The 14,087-nt window shown below is 48.9% G+C and overlaps 1 protein-coding gene across 5 annotated transcripts in view; it reads right to left on the bottom strand.

Annotated features, from left to right (window-relative positions):
* Nucleotides 1–872: 872 nt before the first annotated feature.
* Nucleotides 873–14,087, bottom strand: part of LOC136299634 (mitogen-activated protein kinase kinase kinase 3-like) — a 77,588-nt gene continuing 64,373 nt past the window's right edge. For all 5 annotated transcript variants that reach the window (XM_066201424.1, XM_066201444.1, XM_066201454.1 and 2 more), the window contains exons 10-17: nucleotides 13,516–13,583; nucleotides 11,570–11,662; nucleotides 10,431–10,625; nucleotides 9,443–9,591; nucleotides 8,735–8,866; nucleotides 5,774–5,903; nucleotides 5,017–5,194; nucleotides 873–3,670 (exon numbers count right to left, since the gene is read on the bottom strand). In XM_066201424.1, the coding sequence (XP_066057521.1) occupies nucleotides 3,442–3,670; nucleotides 5,017–5,194; nucleotides 5,774–5,903; nucleotides 8,735–8,866; nucleotides 9,443–9,591; nucleotides 10,431–10,625; nucleotides 11,570–11,662; nucleotides 13,516–13,583 (1,174 nt within the window). In that variant the 3' untranslated portion in view covers nucleotides 873–3,441. The remainder of the gene's footprint in view (nucleotides 3,671–5,016; nucleotides 5,195–5,773; nucleotides 5,904–8,734; nucleotides 8,867–9,442; nucleotides 9,592–10,430; nucleotides 10,626–11,569; nucleotides 11,663–13,515; nucleotides 13,584–14,087) is intronic.

Raw genomic sequence — 14,087 nt, 5'->3', positions numbered from 1 at the left:
CCCCGCCCCCCGGCTGAACCGTCCTCCGTCCCCGAAGCCAACAAACCAAGATAAAATTAATAAAAAGGGCGGGGAGGGGGAGGAAAAAAAAGGGAGGAGAAAAAGAAAAAAAAAAAAAAACAGGAAAAAAAGGAGGAAGAAAGGAAAAAGAAAGAAAGGAAAAAACGGGGAAAAAGGAGGAGAGAAAAGCAGGAAAGACAAAAGGGGGGGAAGGGGGGGAAAAGGGTGGGGGGAAATGAACAGAGTAGAGAAAATGGGGAAATAGGGGGAGGAGTGGAAAAATGAAGATGAAATAGAAATATAGAAAAATACTCAAAATTTAAAAATAAAAAGAAATAAATGAAAATTAAGTTTAGAAGCACAAAAACCCGTGCATTTGGGAGCCCAAGGTGGAATGTCAGGACAAAGGGACACGCAGAACCATTGGCTCAGAGAGCTGCACAGATTCATCTGCTCCAGAAAAACCCAGGAACCATCAAATCTTTGTCACCCCTCTGTCCCCGGGATGGTCACACCAAGTGGCCCCTGTGTCCCCCACCCTTGCTGGGAACTGCCCTGCTGGGAAGGGGCTGTACTGACAAGCAGGGGACAGGCAATAGAAATGTAGGCTCATGGATTCATTACGGTTAGAAAAGACCTCCAAGATCACTGAATCCAGCCGCGTTCACCACCAAACCACATCCCCAAGTGCCACATCACACTTCCAGGGATGGTGATTCCACCACTCTCCTGGACAGCCTGTTCCAATGTCCTGCTCCAGTCCACCCCCCAAAAGGAATTAATTTCTCCATGGACACGCGGCAGCGCGCAGGGAAAGCCGCAGGGCCCACTACAGGCAAAATAAAATAAAAACAAACCAAACAAACAGAAAATGACTTTACATGGCAGAATAATTCCATTTGCTTTTCCTAGTTCCATTCTGTACATCAGAACACTGCAAGGGTTTTACAAACCAGAAAGGCAAAGGCACCTGAGGAGTGTCTCACACTCACACACAAACACACTCTCATTCACCACACGCATCCAACGGGAGGATTTAGGTGGTTTGAGGGTCCTGGGAGCATTTTGGGGCAGCCAGGAGCCCCCTTTGGCTCTCAAATCTTTGGAAAGAAGGAAAACACCCACCCACCACTGAAGTGCTGAGAAAACCCAAACCAAACAGGTTTAATGAAAGAAGAGAAAACAGCTTAAAAATGGTTTTGATTTTTTTTTTTTTTTTTAGCTTTGGTGAACACACACTTTGTTACCCTCTTCTGCCAAACCCGTTCCCAGACAACACTGATTTTTTTTTTCCTTGTGTTTGTTTCCATCAATGCCATATTACTGACCAGACTGATGGATTTGGTCCTATTCACAGAATAAAATTCTTCATTCTCCTCGGCAAAAGGAGACTTTTCCCCCTCCCCATGGGGAGCTGCCCATCACCACCATGGCTGACTGACACAACCCCCAGCATTGCCCCCCATCTTCCCTGGAACCTGGCCTGGCAATAAATGGCCTCGGTAGCTTTCAGGCAAATTTATAGGGAATGCTTTCAGGTATTTATTTTAATTTGCCCTAACACAGTGTTTAGTTTTTAAAAACTGAAATAATTCTTAAAATCATAAAATCTTTCAATGGTTTGAGTTGGAAGGGACCTTAGAGCTCATTCTATTCCAACCCTTTGCCATGGGCCAGGGACACTTTTTCACTAGACCAGGTTGCTCCAAGCCATATCCAACCTGATCCTGAACACTTCCAGAAATGGGACATCCATAGCTACACTGGGCAACCTCCTAAATCTTGCTTCTCTGTTCAGAGCTGAGGACATGGACATGCTCTCACCACCACAACCAGCACTGCAAAGTCTTGATCTCTTCCATATGGAAGAATTCAAGGATGTGTTCACACAACCAACCAATTTGTCAGTTTCCTCTTAAGTCTAAGCAACACTTCTCCTTTTCACTGAAAACCAGCATTAAAATAAACCTGTGTCTGACGCACTGGCCTGAGGACGGAACCTCCCGGTAACTGCTTTTTGAACCCCTTGCTGAGTTGGTGAAAACAGCTAATGCAGCAGGGAAGGGGGAGGTGGGATGGTGCAAATAATTTATCCCAAATTCTCCTATATCTGATTGATTAATTAATTAACTAGCTTCCAGGGACTCTGTGTGTTCTTTCTACCCAGGTTTTCCAGCAGGGTAGTGGTGGTCAGAGCCTGTAGTCCAGCTCTGCCTTTGACTGGCCCATTTTCTCATATAACTTCAAACCTACTGCCGGAAGGAATCTGCTTCCAGCTGCCCTTGACTGCTGCAGCTCCACTTTCCCAGTCTGAGGCTCCATTTTCCTGCAGCTGCTCCCCTGGGCACCACCATGGAAGTGATGTCCCCCTTTCCTGTACCTGGGAATGGTCCACAAGGCACAGAGGAGGAGCTGCCCAGAGGACGCACCCACACTCACAGGCACCAGTCCTCTCTGCCTAATTTTAGGCACTCTCTTGGGTTTTACAGAGATCCACTGGGCTCTCCCTGCAGCTCCACTTCCAGAACACGATGGCATCCCTCCAGCCCCAGCGCGGCAGCAAGGACATGGCTCAGCAGAACTGTGGCTATGAGCAGAGCCGTCCTCGCTGAGATTCCCTTCAGCTCCCCCCTGAATCCTGATGGCTCCCAGCACAGCCTGGCTGCTGCTGAGCCCTGCCCACCACCACCATCGACAGCATTTAAAAAACACCCCCACCATTTAACCACCCCTCAGCCCGTGGCAGGGGTCCCGGGCATCCGTCCGCGGGCGTAACCCGGCAGAGACCTCCTGCACCCCGAGAAGACCCCCTTGTTCCCAGACTCACACACGCACACACACACAAGGCAAAGTCAACACGGCTGCTGCATCCTCACACCAGATCCGAGCCGAGCATCACTCCTTGATTGTAACCGCGTAAGGCACAGGACAGTGAGAAACGCCGCCCCGCCGGAGCCGCCGGCTGCTCCAGCGGGGCTGGTCCCCTTGAGAACGGGGACGCCCAGGTCCCCCCGACTCTGTGGTCTGAGGATCATCTCCTCCGGCTTGGCTGAAGGCCCTGTCTGTTCCCCTGCGAAAGGCGGTGATGGCCACCGAGCATCCGAATCCCCCACCGGTCCTGGGGATGCCGCCAGCACCGCCGCCGTGCCGGGGGGACATTTCCCGCTTGCCACACTTCCCCCGAGAGAGCAGTTCCTTGGCGAGGGGGGACGACCCCGGTACCGCTGGCGGCAGCGAGGTTACGTGGTCCAGCACCCGCACGGGCCGGGAAATCCCTCGCTCTGAATTCCCGGCGCCGACAGTCCCGAGCGCAGCTTGAAAATCCAACAAGAAACGCGGCGGGGGCCGAGGCAGCGGCGAGCGAGCGAGAAGGGACTGTCAGGACAGCCCCGGGCGAGGTCCGACCCTCCCGCCGGCGCTTCCCACGCCCGCTGCCGGCGCTCAGAGCCCGCCGTTGACGAAAGGGTGTCTCAGCAGGTCCTCGGCCGTCGGCCTCCGCTTCTCCTCCACGAAGATCTGCTTGAGGAAGTTGCGGCAGCAGCTGGAGACGCCGTCGGGGAGCTGGGGGTTGGTCGGCTGCGTGGCGATTTTAAAAATTGCCGCCATGGCCTCGAACTCTGCCCAGGGCGGCTTCTCCGTTAACATCTCCACCACGGTGCAGGCCACGCTCCTGCAGCAACGCCAAACACAGGGTCAGGGACTGGGGCTCAGCTCTGGGATTGCACCTGCCTAAAGGGACTGTGCAGGGAGCAAACCTGCAGGAGATGGGCACATACCCCTGGAATGTCTGGTCCCCTGAAGCTCCCTGCTCATAAAAGTCCTTGGCACTCGATTTTCCACTCCCGTAGCAGGAATGAATGCACAAGCCTTGCCTTAAGGCTTTTCTGCCCACTTTAACTGGCAGGTACTATGTTTCATAAAAGCTCAGGGAGATACTAAGTTAACTGGCACGTACTACGTCTCATAAAACTGGCAAATACTAAGTTTCATAAAAGTTCACTGCAGCATCCCCTGAAGGGAAACCCTTGCACAGCTTCAGACAGTTTGCACCGTTTCAGCAACAGCGTGTAGTTCCCAGGGAAGCTGAGCCAGAATGAAACATGTTTGCCTACACCCGGCTTCATCTCTGAGGCGAACCTGAGAAGGAACTTGTGGTACGAGCAGCAAAGAGCCTGAGAGGTTTCCCTCCGCTCACTCAAGAATCTTGGTCTCAGCAGAGATATTGTGCTACCTCTATTCATAAACAATCCTAAAAAATTAAACCCATCCTAAACCTATCCTATTGATCTTAAAAAAAAATTAAAATTAAACACTTGCCTCCCATCAGCCAATGCAGGTGGTGCAGGGTACACAGACACCTCCTAAGGACTTCCTAGGTTTTCCCACCCAATTAGGGTTCTCTTGGAAGGATTACTTTTTGTTGACCCTTTTTGCTTGGGTACCCAACAGAAAGCACACTGGGAAGACATTGCTTCCTCCTCCTCACATCCTGGGAAGATTAGTAGTGTCATCCCAACTCCTCCAGGTTCCATCTGTCATCCTCCCCAGACCAAAACATTCACAAGCAGCCAATGATTCTGGTTGTCTTCGTGCCTGAGCCTCATGCAAACATCCAGCAGCAGATTTGGGAAGGCCACTGAAGATCCCCTGAGCCTCTGAGCTGGGCTTGGGAAACCCAAAATCAGGGCCACCAAAACTCAACAGGTCTTCGAGTGAGCTTTGTTATTGGGCTGCTTTCCAGAATTAAAAAGCAGTTATGAGGATGAGCTGGACATGAGACTTACACAAGACAAGAGCTTCCAAAAGCAAGCTGTGATTCTGAGTGCTCCTGTTTTGGGAACTTTGCTACACCACCTTTGCTCTGGATATCTGCACAGTTGATCCTAACATGTATCTCCTATTTCCATCCTCTGCACTCCTTCCAGCTACGAGCTAGACCTGTTGCTCCCATTACAGCTTCCCAAAAGGATTGTTTGATTTAAGTAGCACTGGTGGGGTTTTTACTGCGTTCCTTACCACACATCAGCTTTCCTTCCATAGCCCTCTCCACTGATAACCTCTGGGCTCATCCAGTACGGGGTTCCTGTGACAGATTTAATCCCAGTCCCAGACATGCAGATGGTCTGGATGCGTTTGCTGGCCCCAAAATCTCCAAGTTTCACATTTCCAGCAGAATCTCTCAGAATATTGGCACCTGGGGTGAGAAGCAAAGACAAGCCCCCCAAGAAATGAAGCAGCAACCTGAGATGGCTACAGTGAGGAGAGCAGGAAGGGCACAGGCAAAGAGCCAGGCAGGAGGGAGCCCAATGGGCTGTGGTGGGGCTGGACTCAGCATTATTTCAAATCCTTCTCTCCTAAAGCAGCTGCTCTCCAAGAGGGTTGACTCCCACCAGCATCCCCTCATTCAGCAGGTTTCCCAAAAATGAGCAGTGCATGGGGGCCAACAGATTTTCCTGCCCACCTACAGACAGCAGAAAGGAGCATCAGACCTCTCCAAATGCCAGAGCCTCTCAGATCTTGGCTATGTTACCACAGATTTTCAGATGTGTAAGGGCAGTTAACAATAATCCCTTGAGAGATAAAACAGCACAAGATTTTGGTTTCAGCTGCTTGCTCAAGATTTTCGTGGTTCAATCTGGTGAAGGGCAGGGGCAAAAACACTTCAAATAGCAGATCCCAGCATCCTGCTGTGCACAAGGATTTGTACCGGGGCAGGGGGAGGCTGTGCTGAGCAAACCCAAGCAATCAAGAAGCTTCCCTATCACCCACTCACCTTTAATATCCCTGTGGACAATCATATTGCTGTGTAGGTAGAAGACTCCCTGCAGGATCTGCCTGGTGTACTTCCGTGTGACATTCTCGGTCAGAGCACCGTAAGCTTTTAGCTGGTCCTTTATGGAGCCCTGTCACAAAGAAACAGCACACACCCACCGTAAGGACCAGAGAAACCATCATGCCACGGCAACTCCTTAAACCTTCCTGGCCACTCTAACTTCCAGCTAAAAAAAGCCCAAACCTTAATTGTAGAAACAGCAGAAATCCACTAAGTGCTGGACAGAGCAAAGACTTGTCCTCGTGTCCCAGATCCCTGGGGAGATGAAGGTGCGGTTTGGTGCCTGTCAGAGCTTCCTCCTGCCAACACCACAGACCTTCTTCCCCCTCTAGTGGCTGGAGGAGTGCCACCGACAGCTCACCGAGAAGGACCAAACTGATGAGGAATTCCGACTCAAATGGGAGGATCAACTCGATTAATTAGATTAATAGAATCTTTATGGCTGAAAACAACCTCTGAGACCATCCATTCCAATCATTAACCCAGCACTGCCAGGTCCACCACTAAACCATGTGTTTTTCTGAGCATTTCCAACAATGGTGATTCCACCACTTCCTTGGGCAGCCTATTCTGATGCTTGACAACCCTTTCAGGAAGAAATTGTTCCTAATCCCCAATCCAAATCTCTGCCAGTGCAACTTGAGGCCATGTCCTCTTTTCCTATCACTTGTAACCTGCAAGAAAAGACCAACTCCCACCTGTCTACAATCTCCTTTCAGGGAGTTGCAGAGAGACAGTTCTTTAGGGTCAAGATACTGAGTCAGTCTTCGAAAGCCTCCTCCCAAAACTTTGCACAGCAAGGAACACCTACAGCCATGAGGGGCAGCCAGCCCCACAAGGGACTGCTCCAACAAGACCACCCAGGGCAGATAATTTGCAAGCCCTTGAATTTCTGACCCAGGCATGCAGGCTCAAACTGGTTTGATGGTATTGATCAAAGAGGAAAGGAAGCAGGGGTGAAGACATTTATCATCTGCAGCAGGTTTTAGCTGTATTTTTGGGTCACTTGGAAATGGATGTGTCTCACTGTGCCAGAGCTGAGTTTTAGCACGGATGAACCAGAGGCAGATTTGGGGTTTGCACTCAGCTCTACCTCAAGTATTCAGGTTAGCTGGGAAGTGGGAGGGGAAACTCATCCTGTTCCTGCCTGTCCTGCAGCTCTGGGGTTGATCCAAGACTGCCAGTCCTGTCCTGGGAACAGCAGCGGCTCTGCTCCAAGCCAGCCCATCAAACTGTATTAGCTTTTCCACATCCACCCATCTCTGCTGTTTCTCTGCTCAGCTACTGTTTTGGCTTCTTTTGAGGCTGGTGGTGACCTTGTGGATGGGCCTCTCCTTTTCCTTTCTCAGCACTGCTGAAGCAACCTGAGATGCTCTAAAATGATCCCTCAATATAACCTGTATGCAGGGTATGTTCCCTCACCACAACCAAAATAGATTCCTTCACCTGCCCTCCCTCAATCTGATGAGAGGATATTAAATAAGAAGGGGGAACTGGTTCTTTGAGGGCTGTGGTCCATTCTGTTTTCCAAGCATAATTTAAAAAACAGCTTATGGGCATGACAGAAACTAGAGTCAACTGTTAACTGAGGGCCGTGATAAGAATGGCAACCTAAGGGTGCACCCGAACTTGGTCCTGTGATGATTTTGCCAAGCTGACTGTCTTGAACTGGAAGCTTGGCCAGACCCAGCTTTGCAGACTGCTGTCCTGCAAGGTTTGGGAACTCCCTCACTTCCACTGGCCTTGGAAACCAGAGCCCCCAGCTGCTTTTCTAACGAGCTGTTGCAGCAGCAAAGTCAATCTGTATTTGGTCAGAGCTCAGCTTTATCATTTAAAAAAACAAACACTGAATTTCCAGCCCTGCTGGACACTGCCCCAGCATCAAATGCTGGTTTCCTGGCTGCTAACAAACATCAGCACGCTGTGGAATAAGCAAGGGGACTGCTGGAATTCCCAGGATTTACTGCTCTGCCTTGCGGTAGAGCCTGAAGGCAAGATGCCCACAGGGATAGAGGGAGGACAGGGCTTGGAAGAGACTCAGAGGCATGGAAGTCCACCTAATCACTCACATGCAAGATGCATTCAGAGCCTCTAGCACATTTACTCACCAAAATTATTTGCAACCAAATGACTTAATTGTCCCTTCTGACCTTACAAATCTCTGTATAAACATGGGTTTATTCTCCCACACTCTGGGGAATGAATCCAGCTGGACAGAAGGGACTTAGGAGAACACATCCTCCAGCAATGCTGTTTTACACCATCAGTCTAATGGCTGATGTAATTCACAAGCTCCCAAACACAAAGAGATGCTCGACTCACCCATGCACATTCTCCCTCAAAGCATTCTGATCTTTTTCCCCATGGCCATTTCATCCTGTATCAGCAAAGCCACAAACTGAAGCCACTCCTGCACAAGAGGATAATGCTGCCCACAAAAAGCTCTGTCTTCAACAGAGTTTTTAATACACACGTGCTGAAAGCCACAAATAATTGGTGACAGCTGTGGGTGGACAGTTGTACTACTAGCTTGTCCTGCAGGGATTTGCAGTAAATACTTAAGGATGGGCTCAGGCCACAGTGTTTGGAGCAAGACCTGGATCATATCCCACATTCACCAAGCTCAGATTCCAGACTCTGAACACACCCTGCTTCAGGATTCAAACCTAAAACCTGCCTGCAAGGCTTTTCATTTCACCCAGTGCCTGTTGAGGGGCTTCACCATGACATCTGACTCACATCCTAAGCTCTCCCAAGCCTTAGGGACGCATCCACTGCTTTGGTTTGGTTCATCAGCTATAAAGCAGCTCAGCTGGACAGACAGAAATTTCACCAAAGTCCAGGAAACTCTAAATCTGTTTTCTGCCACTCAAGACAATCTCCAGCAGGAACCACACTCACCCCTGGCATGTATTCCACAAAGATGGACAGTTTCTTCTCCTCAGGATCCCGCAGGCACCCGTAGTACTGCACGATCCTGTCGTGACGGAGAGTCTTCAACAGCTGAATCTCACATTCTAAAGCATTCACCTCCTGTAATAAACCAGACAGGCTTCCTGAGGAAAGGGAATGGTGTCTTTGGGAACATGATGTAAATGCTGCTTCATGCTGAGCACAGTTTTTGTAGCAGCTGTGAAGCTGCCTGTGAAGACATTGGCCACATGAGGCTCAGAAATAAGGACCACTGCCCTAATGGAAAGGCAAGGAGAAAGATGGGGCTTGGCTTTGAGACAGGTTTATTATTATTACTTTTATTATTTTTTTTTATCTCTACTACTACTATTTGAGTTTAAGGAGTTTTTCTGGAGAGACTTCAACAAAGTCACTGAGCAGAATGGGGAGGAGGTAAAGGGAGCAAGAAGGACAAAACTAAGGAAGAGCAGACAGACGTGCCAGAGATGACACCTGACACACAGCAGGCCAGTGTAACCAAGGAAATGGGAGGCAGACAAGTCACCAGAGCACTGCGACTGGTGCCACAAGCCATTCAGGACTACTCCAGGGAGGGAAAACAACACCCTGCCTCCACACACTGCCTTCTGGGGACATGGACACCTCTGCCCTCAGCCCACAATGCCCCAAGGTGCTGCAGAACAGCCTTGTACTCACTTTACTTGTCTCCTGGCTGTCAGGGTCAAAAGGCACCTGCTTCACTGACAGCTCCCGCCCAGTGTCAGCATCATAGCAGAGATAAACTTCCCCAAAAGCTCCTCTTCCCAGCAGCTTCCCCAGCCTCCAGTTCACAGGTGCCTGCAGGGCTACAGGAGAGACGAGAGGGTTGAGAGAAGAGCACAGCAGGCAGACTTCAGCATCAGGGTCCAGCTGACCCTACAGAGAACAGGGCAGTCAGTCAGCCACTCTCTCCCAGGGGCACCAGGACAAACCAGTTTTAACTACACTGGTGCTATTGGTGGGGGAGGAAGGTCTCCCAGTCTGTATTAGCATGAAGCAGAAACAAATCCCAGAAAAGTTCTACTTCATTAAGAGTCTTTCCTCTAAAAACTGTTTCCTTAGCCAGCACTGGAATTTCCCTTCTGCTGTGGGAGCATTTAGCAGAATACAGGATGGCTGAGCAGCAACCCAGGCAGGGACCAGTAGGGAGTTTTATCTCACTTGGTATGTGAGATGTTGGATGTTATCCAACACTGAACAGGCCCAAAGTGCACCAGCTTCTGTATCATGGGCAATCTTGCAATATCAGAGGAGCCTGCAAGACCATCCTTTGGGTGCTGAGGTGACAGCAATGGAACCCAGGAACAGAAACCCTGGATGCATTTGCTCCCACATCCCAAGTCTTCTGGGAAGCTTCTGCTGTGTGACCACAATGACAGTCCAACACAAGCAATCATCTGCAACCCAGCAAGTGCTGAACCCACAGCTCTCAGCCAAAGGCCGAGGTAAGGCACGGGGTGTTGTACTAAACCTTCCTCATGAGACAGAAGCTGGTGGAACGCTCCTCCTGGCGGGGGTGCAATCAAAGTTTACCCATGGCTGGCTTAGCTGGTGTCCAGTAACTCAGCGGGTCACAATAGTTCAGTTTTGTGCCAGATCCCAGCTCTGCTGAGACCTCAGGCACTCAGGGCTCTGGTTCACTCACAGTTCCTGGATTTTGTAGGGGAGGTGCTGAAGGCCTGCAGACCCTTTTCACAATTGCTCCAACACTTGGGCCTGTACTCATCATACTGCAGGGTGCTGAGCTTGCTGTCCCCAGTAAAGCTCTTGGTTCTGCTGGAAGGGACGAGCTGAAACAGGTTCTCCTGTGGGAAGTAACTCCTGGGGAAAGTCCTGCGCCCTGTAGGGGAAAAGGGGTAAAGTTACAGCCAGAACACACACACCAGCTTGGATCCACCTGTCACCAGCTTCTCACGTCACTGCCCAGATTCTCATCTCTTCAAATTAAACAAGGCAAGTGTAATGAAACTGAAGCAAAGCCCTGTGAAGATTTTAAATTCAATTTGAGAGTTGATAACAGCAGGCATTACATCTAACGCAGATGTTTCCAGAGGGGTTTGCAACAGTTTAATTACATCAGGGGGTTTGTTGGTTGTTAATCACAATTAAACACTGAACAGGCAGAGATTTACATTGAAAATTATCCCTGCCATCCCCTAAGTCCACATGCAAATGACCACACAGCAGGGCCAGACCCGCTTTCACAGGGGTGTCAGTGAGAAATGAAGCTCATTCTGGAAAGCTCAATATGCTCTCTCTGCACATCCTCAGTACATTTTCTCCCAAGGGAGTTTTTGCCTCCCACTACCTGCAGTCTCATATGGTGAAAGAATGAGCAGGAAAAAGGTGATGGAGTGGGCCCCAAAGCTCAGAGCTCACCAGCTTAAAACAGAAAAGCAAACAGATACTGCTACCCTGAAATTGCTTGGGGATTTCCTACAGCTCAGTGAGAAACCTGATGTAAAGGTCACAAAAAGCATCCTCAAAAGAAAGCAATTTAAGGGAATGGGAAGGTTGATACTGCCAGGGCTGAGAAATGCCAATCATCCCCATGGCTAAATTAAAACAGGAGGTGTAAGCAGAGGACAGGCTGTAGATGCTCAGCACTTCCCAAGAGCAGAGCCACAAGGAATCACAGAGAACACCCTTCTGAATACACAAGGGAATCCCAAAGCAACTAAAGGGTGCTTCTCCTTTTACGAGAAACCTCTCCTTCCCAAGTCTTTCCAGTCCCAGGCACTGTCACAAGCCATCAAGGACTGATCACCTCCATCGTTTCCTTACCGTCGCTGTAGTCCTTGCGGCTTTGGGAGAGATGGTACTGCCTCGGGAAGGTCCCACCTTTCCCAAACCTCTCACAGAATGGGATGTCAAAATCTGGCAGAAGGGAAGAAGACACAGATATTTCTGAGACCAGCTCGGCATCAAATGCCCAGAGTGTTTCTTACTCAGTGTTCTGAGTTAGAGGCAAGAAAGAGGTGACAAGGTGTTCACTTACACAGCTCTGCATAGCCCACAAGGCTCTTTGTGAAATCTGCCCACAGTCACCAACCCTTCAGTGAAAAATCAGGGTTAGACACACTGCCCTTGGTGCCCCTAAAGCAGAGGTTTAACTGCTGGATTTATGGACCCTGGCCCACATTGTTCAAGCACAAGGCAGGGGATTAACGCAGACCATGCTTGGTTTCCAAGGCAGGGCACTAAAACATCTTATTTGCACTTGGAAAATGCAAAAAAAATCAGCGTGGAAAGAAACCTGCCAGGCAAGGTCAGGCCTAGACACATCCACTCCAAAACCTTTGCTCTGATATCAGCTATTTCCAGGGAAATGCCAAAAATCTAGCACTTGACTAACACCAGATAATATCTCTCCTCTTTCTTCTCAGATGTGACTCCTCCCCTCCGAAAATCAATTTAAACCTCCAGAGCTCCAAACTTCTACATTTATTTGATTAAATGCTAGAATGATGGAATATACAGAAGGGATTAAAGACCATCAGAGTTTAGACACTGGATGATGAGAGAGATGGATGGACATGGAAGATAAGGACATATTTTTTTTAATAAAAACCACAGCACAGGAAGCCATTGCTGGTAACACCAAATAACTTGAGATTAAAATATCTGTCATTCCACCCCCTTCTTTCACCTGCTATTTTTCCTCCATCCAATTCTAATGACACAGCCCCTTCTGATTGTTTGTTTTTCTTAGCCTGGGGCCAGCAGCCGCTCCTCAGAGGCCATTCCTGGCCTCTGCTGTACTTCGGTGTGATTGCCAAAAAGAGCACATAATGGCTGAAATATGGTCAGCAAGAGGAGCAACAAGGACAGGGCAAGAGGTTCTCGGTGAGCCACGTGTGAGCAATGGTGCCCAGAGGTGTCTCAAAGCAAAGTGCCACGGGGGAAGCATTAAAACCTTCAGCAACGAGGGCTGACTGCAGCTTCATCTCTGCAGCTCAATCTAGAAATCCTGCCTCAGGCCAGCAATGAGTTATCCTGCCACAGGCTGGCTGCCATTTGCTCATTTTTAATAGTGCAAGTCATTACAATATTACAGAGTTTCCATTATTTAACCAGCTGGATGTTTATAAGTCATTAAGCAGTAACCTATGATCTCTGCAAGCACCAATACAGTTTCTCCCACAGCATTTGCACTATTGCAGATTGTTATTCATGCAAGTGGAAGAGGTGTAACTCCCTAGAGAGCTGGGGTTTGCTGTGTAGGAAGTCAAGATCCTGAAGGGGCAACTCCCAGATGACAAAAGAGAGACAAAACTGATCTAACAAGGTTGTTCCCAGTGTGTCAGCACCTTGGAGTTGCCTGCAAACAAGCATGGCCCCCTCAGCAGCTTCTTCCAACACAGATCTCTCAACAGCTTTGCTTGCTTGCATCCATCCACCTCAGGGCCCCAGCTGCCCAGTTTGGACTACTGTTGCTGTTAATTGACTCCCAAATCTATCTCAAAGGTATTGCTGCAGAGGCAAGAGGGTTTAATGAAAAGAGAGCAGCCCTGCCTGTGTTTGATGCTCTGTGCCTTTTGATTTTAGAGAACATTCATGCTTGATCATTGTAGGGTCAATTCTGAAGAGTTACCTAAGCCATGGAGCTGGTTTGCTTGATTGCTTTTAATTACTTTTCATGCAGTGCCATCTCTCTAACAGTCTTCATACAGTCTCTACTATATGCTTTTTATACTTTTCAGCAAATATAAACCACCAAGAGTGCTTACCCATGCAATCAAGACCATCTTTGGGATGGCTCTTCCTTCCAGGAACAGGGGTTTGGGGAAAGGGAGGGCTGCAAATGGATGAAGAAAAAAAAAAAAAAAAAGAAAGTATAAATTTATTATATCAGAGACACTATAGAATTAATAAACTAGGGAAAGGACAGGATAAACCACAAGCTGCACTGATGACTAAGCTCCCATCCTCATCCTGCACAAGAATGAAGGGGTTTTTTTTATATATTCTTTTTTTTTTTTTTTTTTTTTGGCTGGATCACAGCTTGCTCCTGTGGCAAATAAAAGGGATGCTGCAAAACCCACAGTCACCAGGCTGAAATGAAGCAGCCAAAGATGATCACCCCCAGGCATGAGGCAGAACAGGAGGGCCACAGGCTTCTGTTTCCTCAAGGTCAAATGTTCAACCACACACCTCTGCTTTCTATGAACACTGCTCAGTTGCTGCAAGTGTACACACCAGAGTCCTCCAGTCCTGCTCAGTTCATGCAGGTTTCCCTTCTGTCCAACATCACCTCCCACCTTCCTCACACAAAAACTCTGCACCACCACTGGGAACTTGC

The sequence above is a fragment of the Chamaea fasciata genome, unplaced genomic scaffold (genome assembly GCF_029207755.1).
Source record: "Chamaea fasciata isolate MVZ Bird 193981 ecotype frontalis unplaced genomic scaffold, bChaFas1.0.hap1 SCAF_1, whole genome shotgun sequence".
Lineage (NCBI taxonomy): Eukaryota > Metazoa > Chordata > Aves > Passeriformes > Sylviidae > Chamaea > Chamaea fasciata.
The sequence above is the reverse complement of the archived record's forward strand: the minus strand, read 5'-3'. Positions and strand labels throughout refer to the sequence as shown.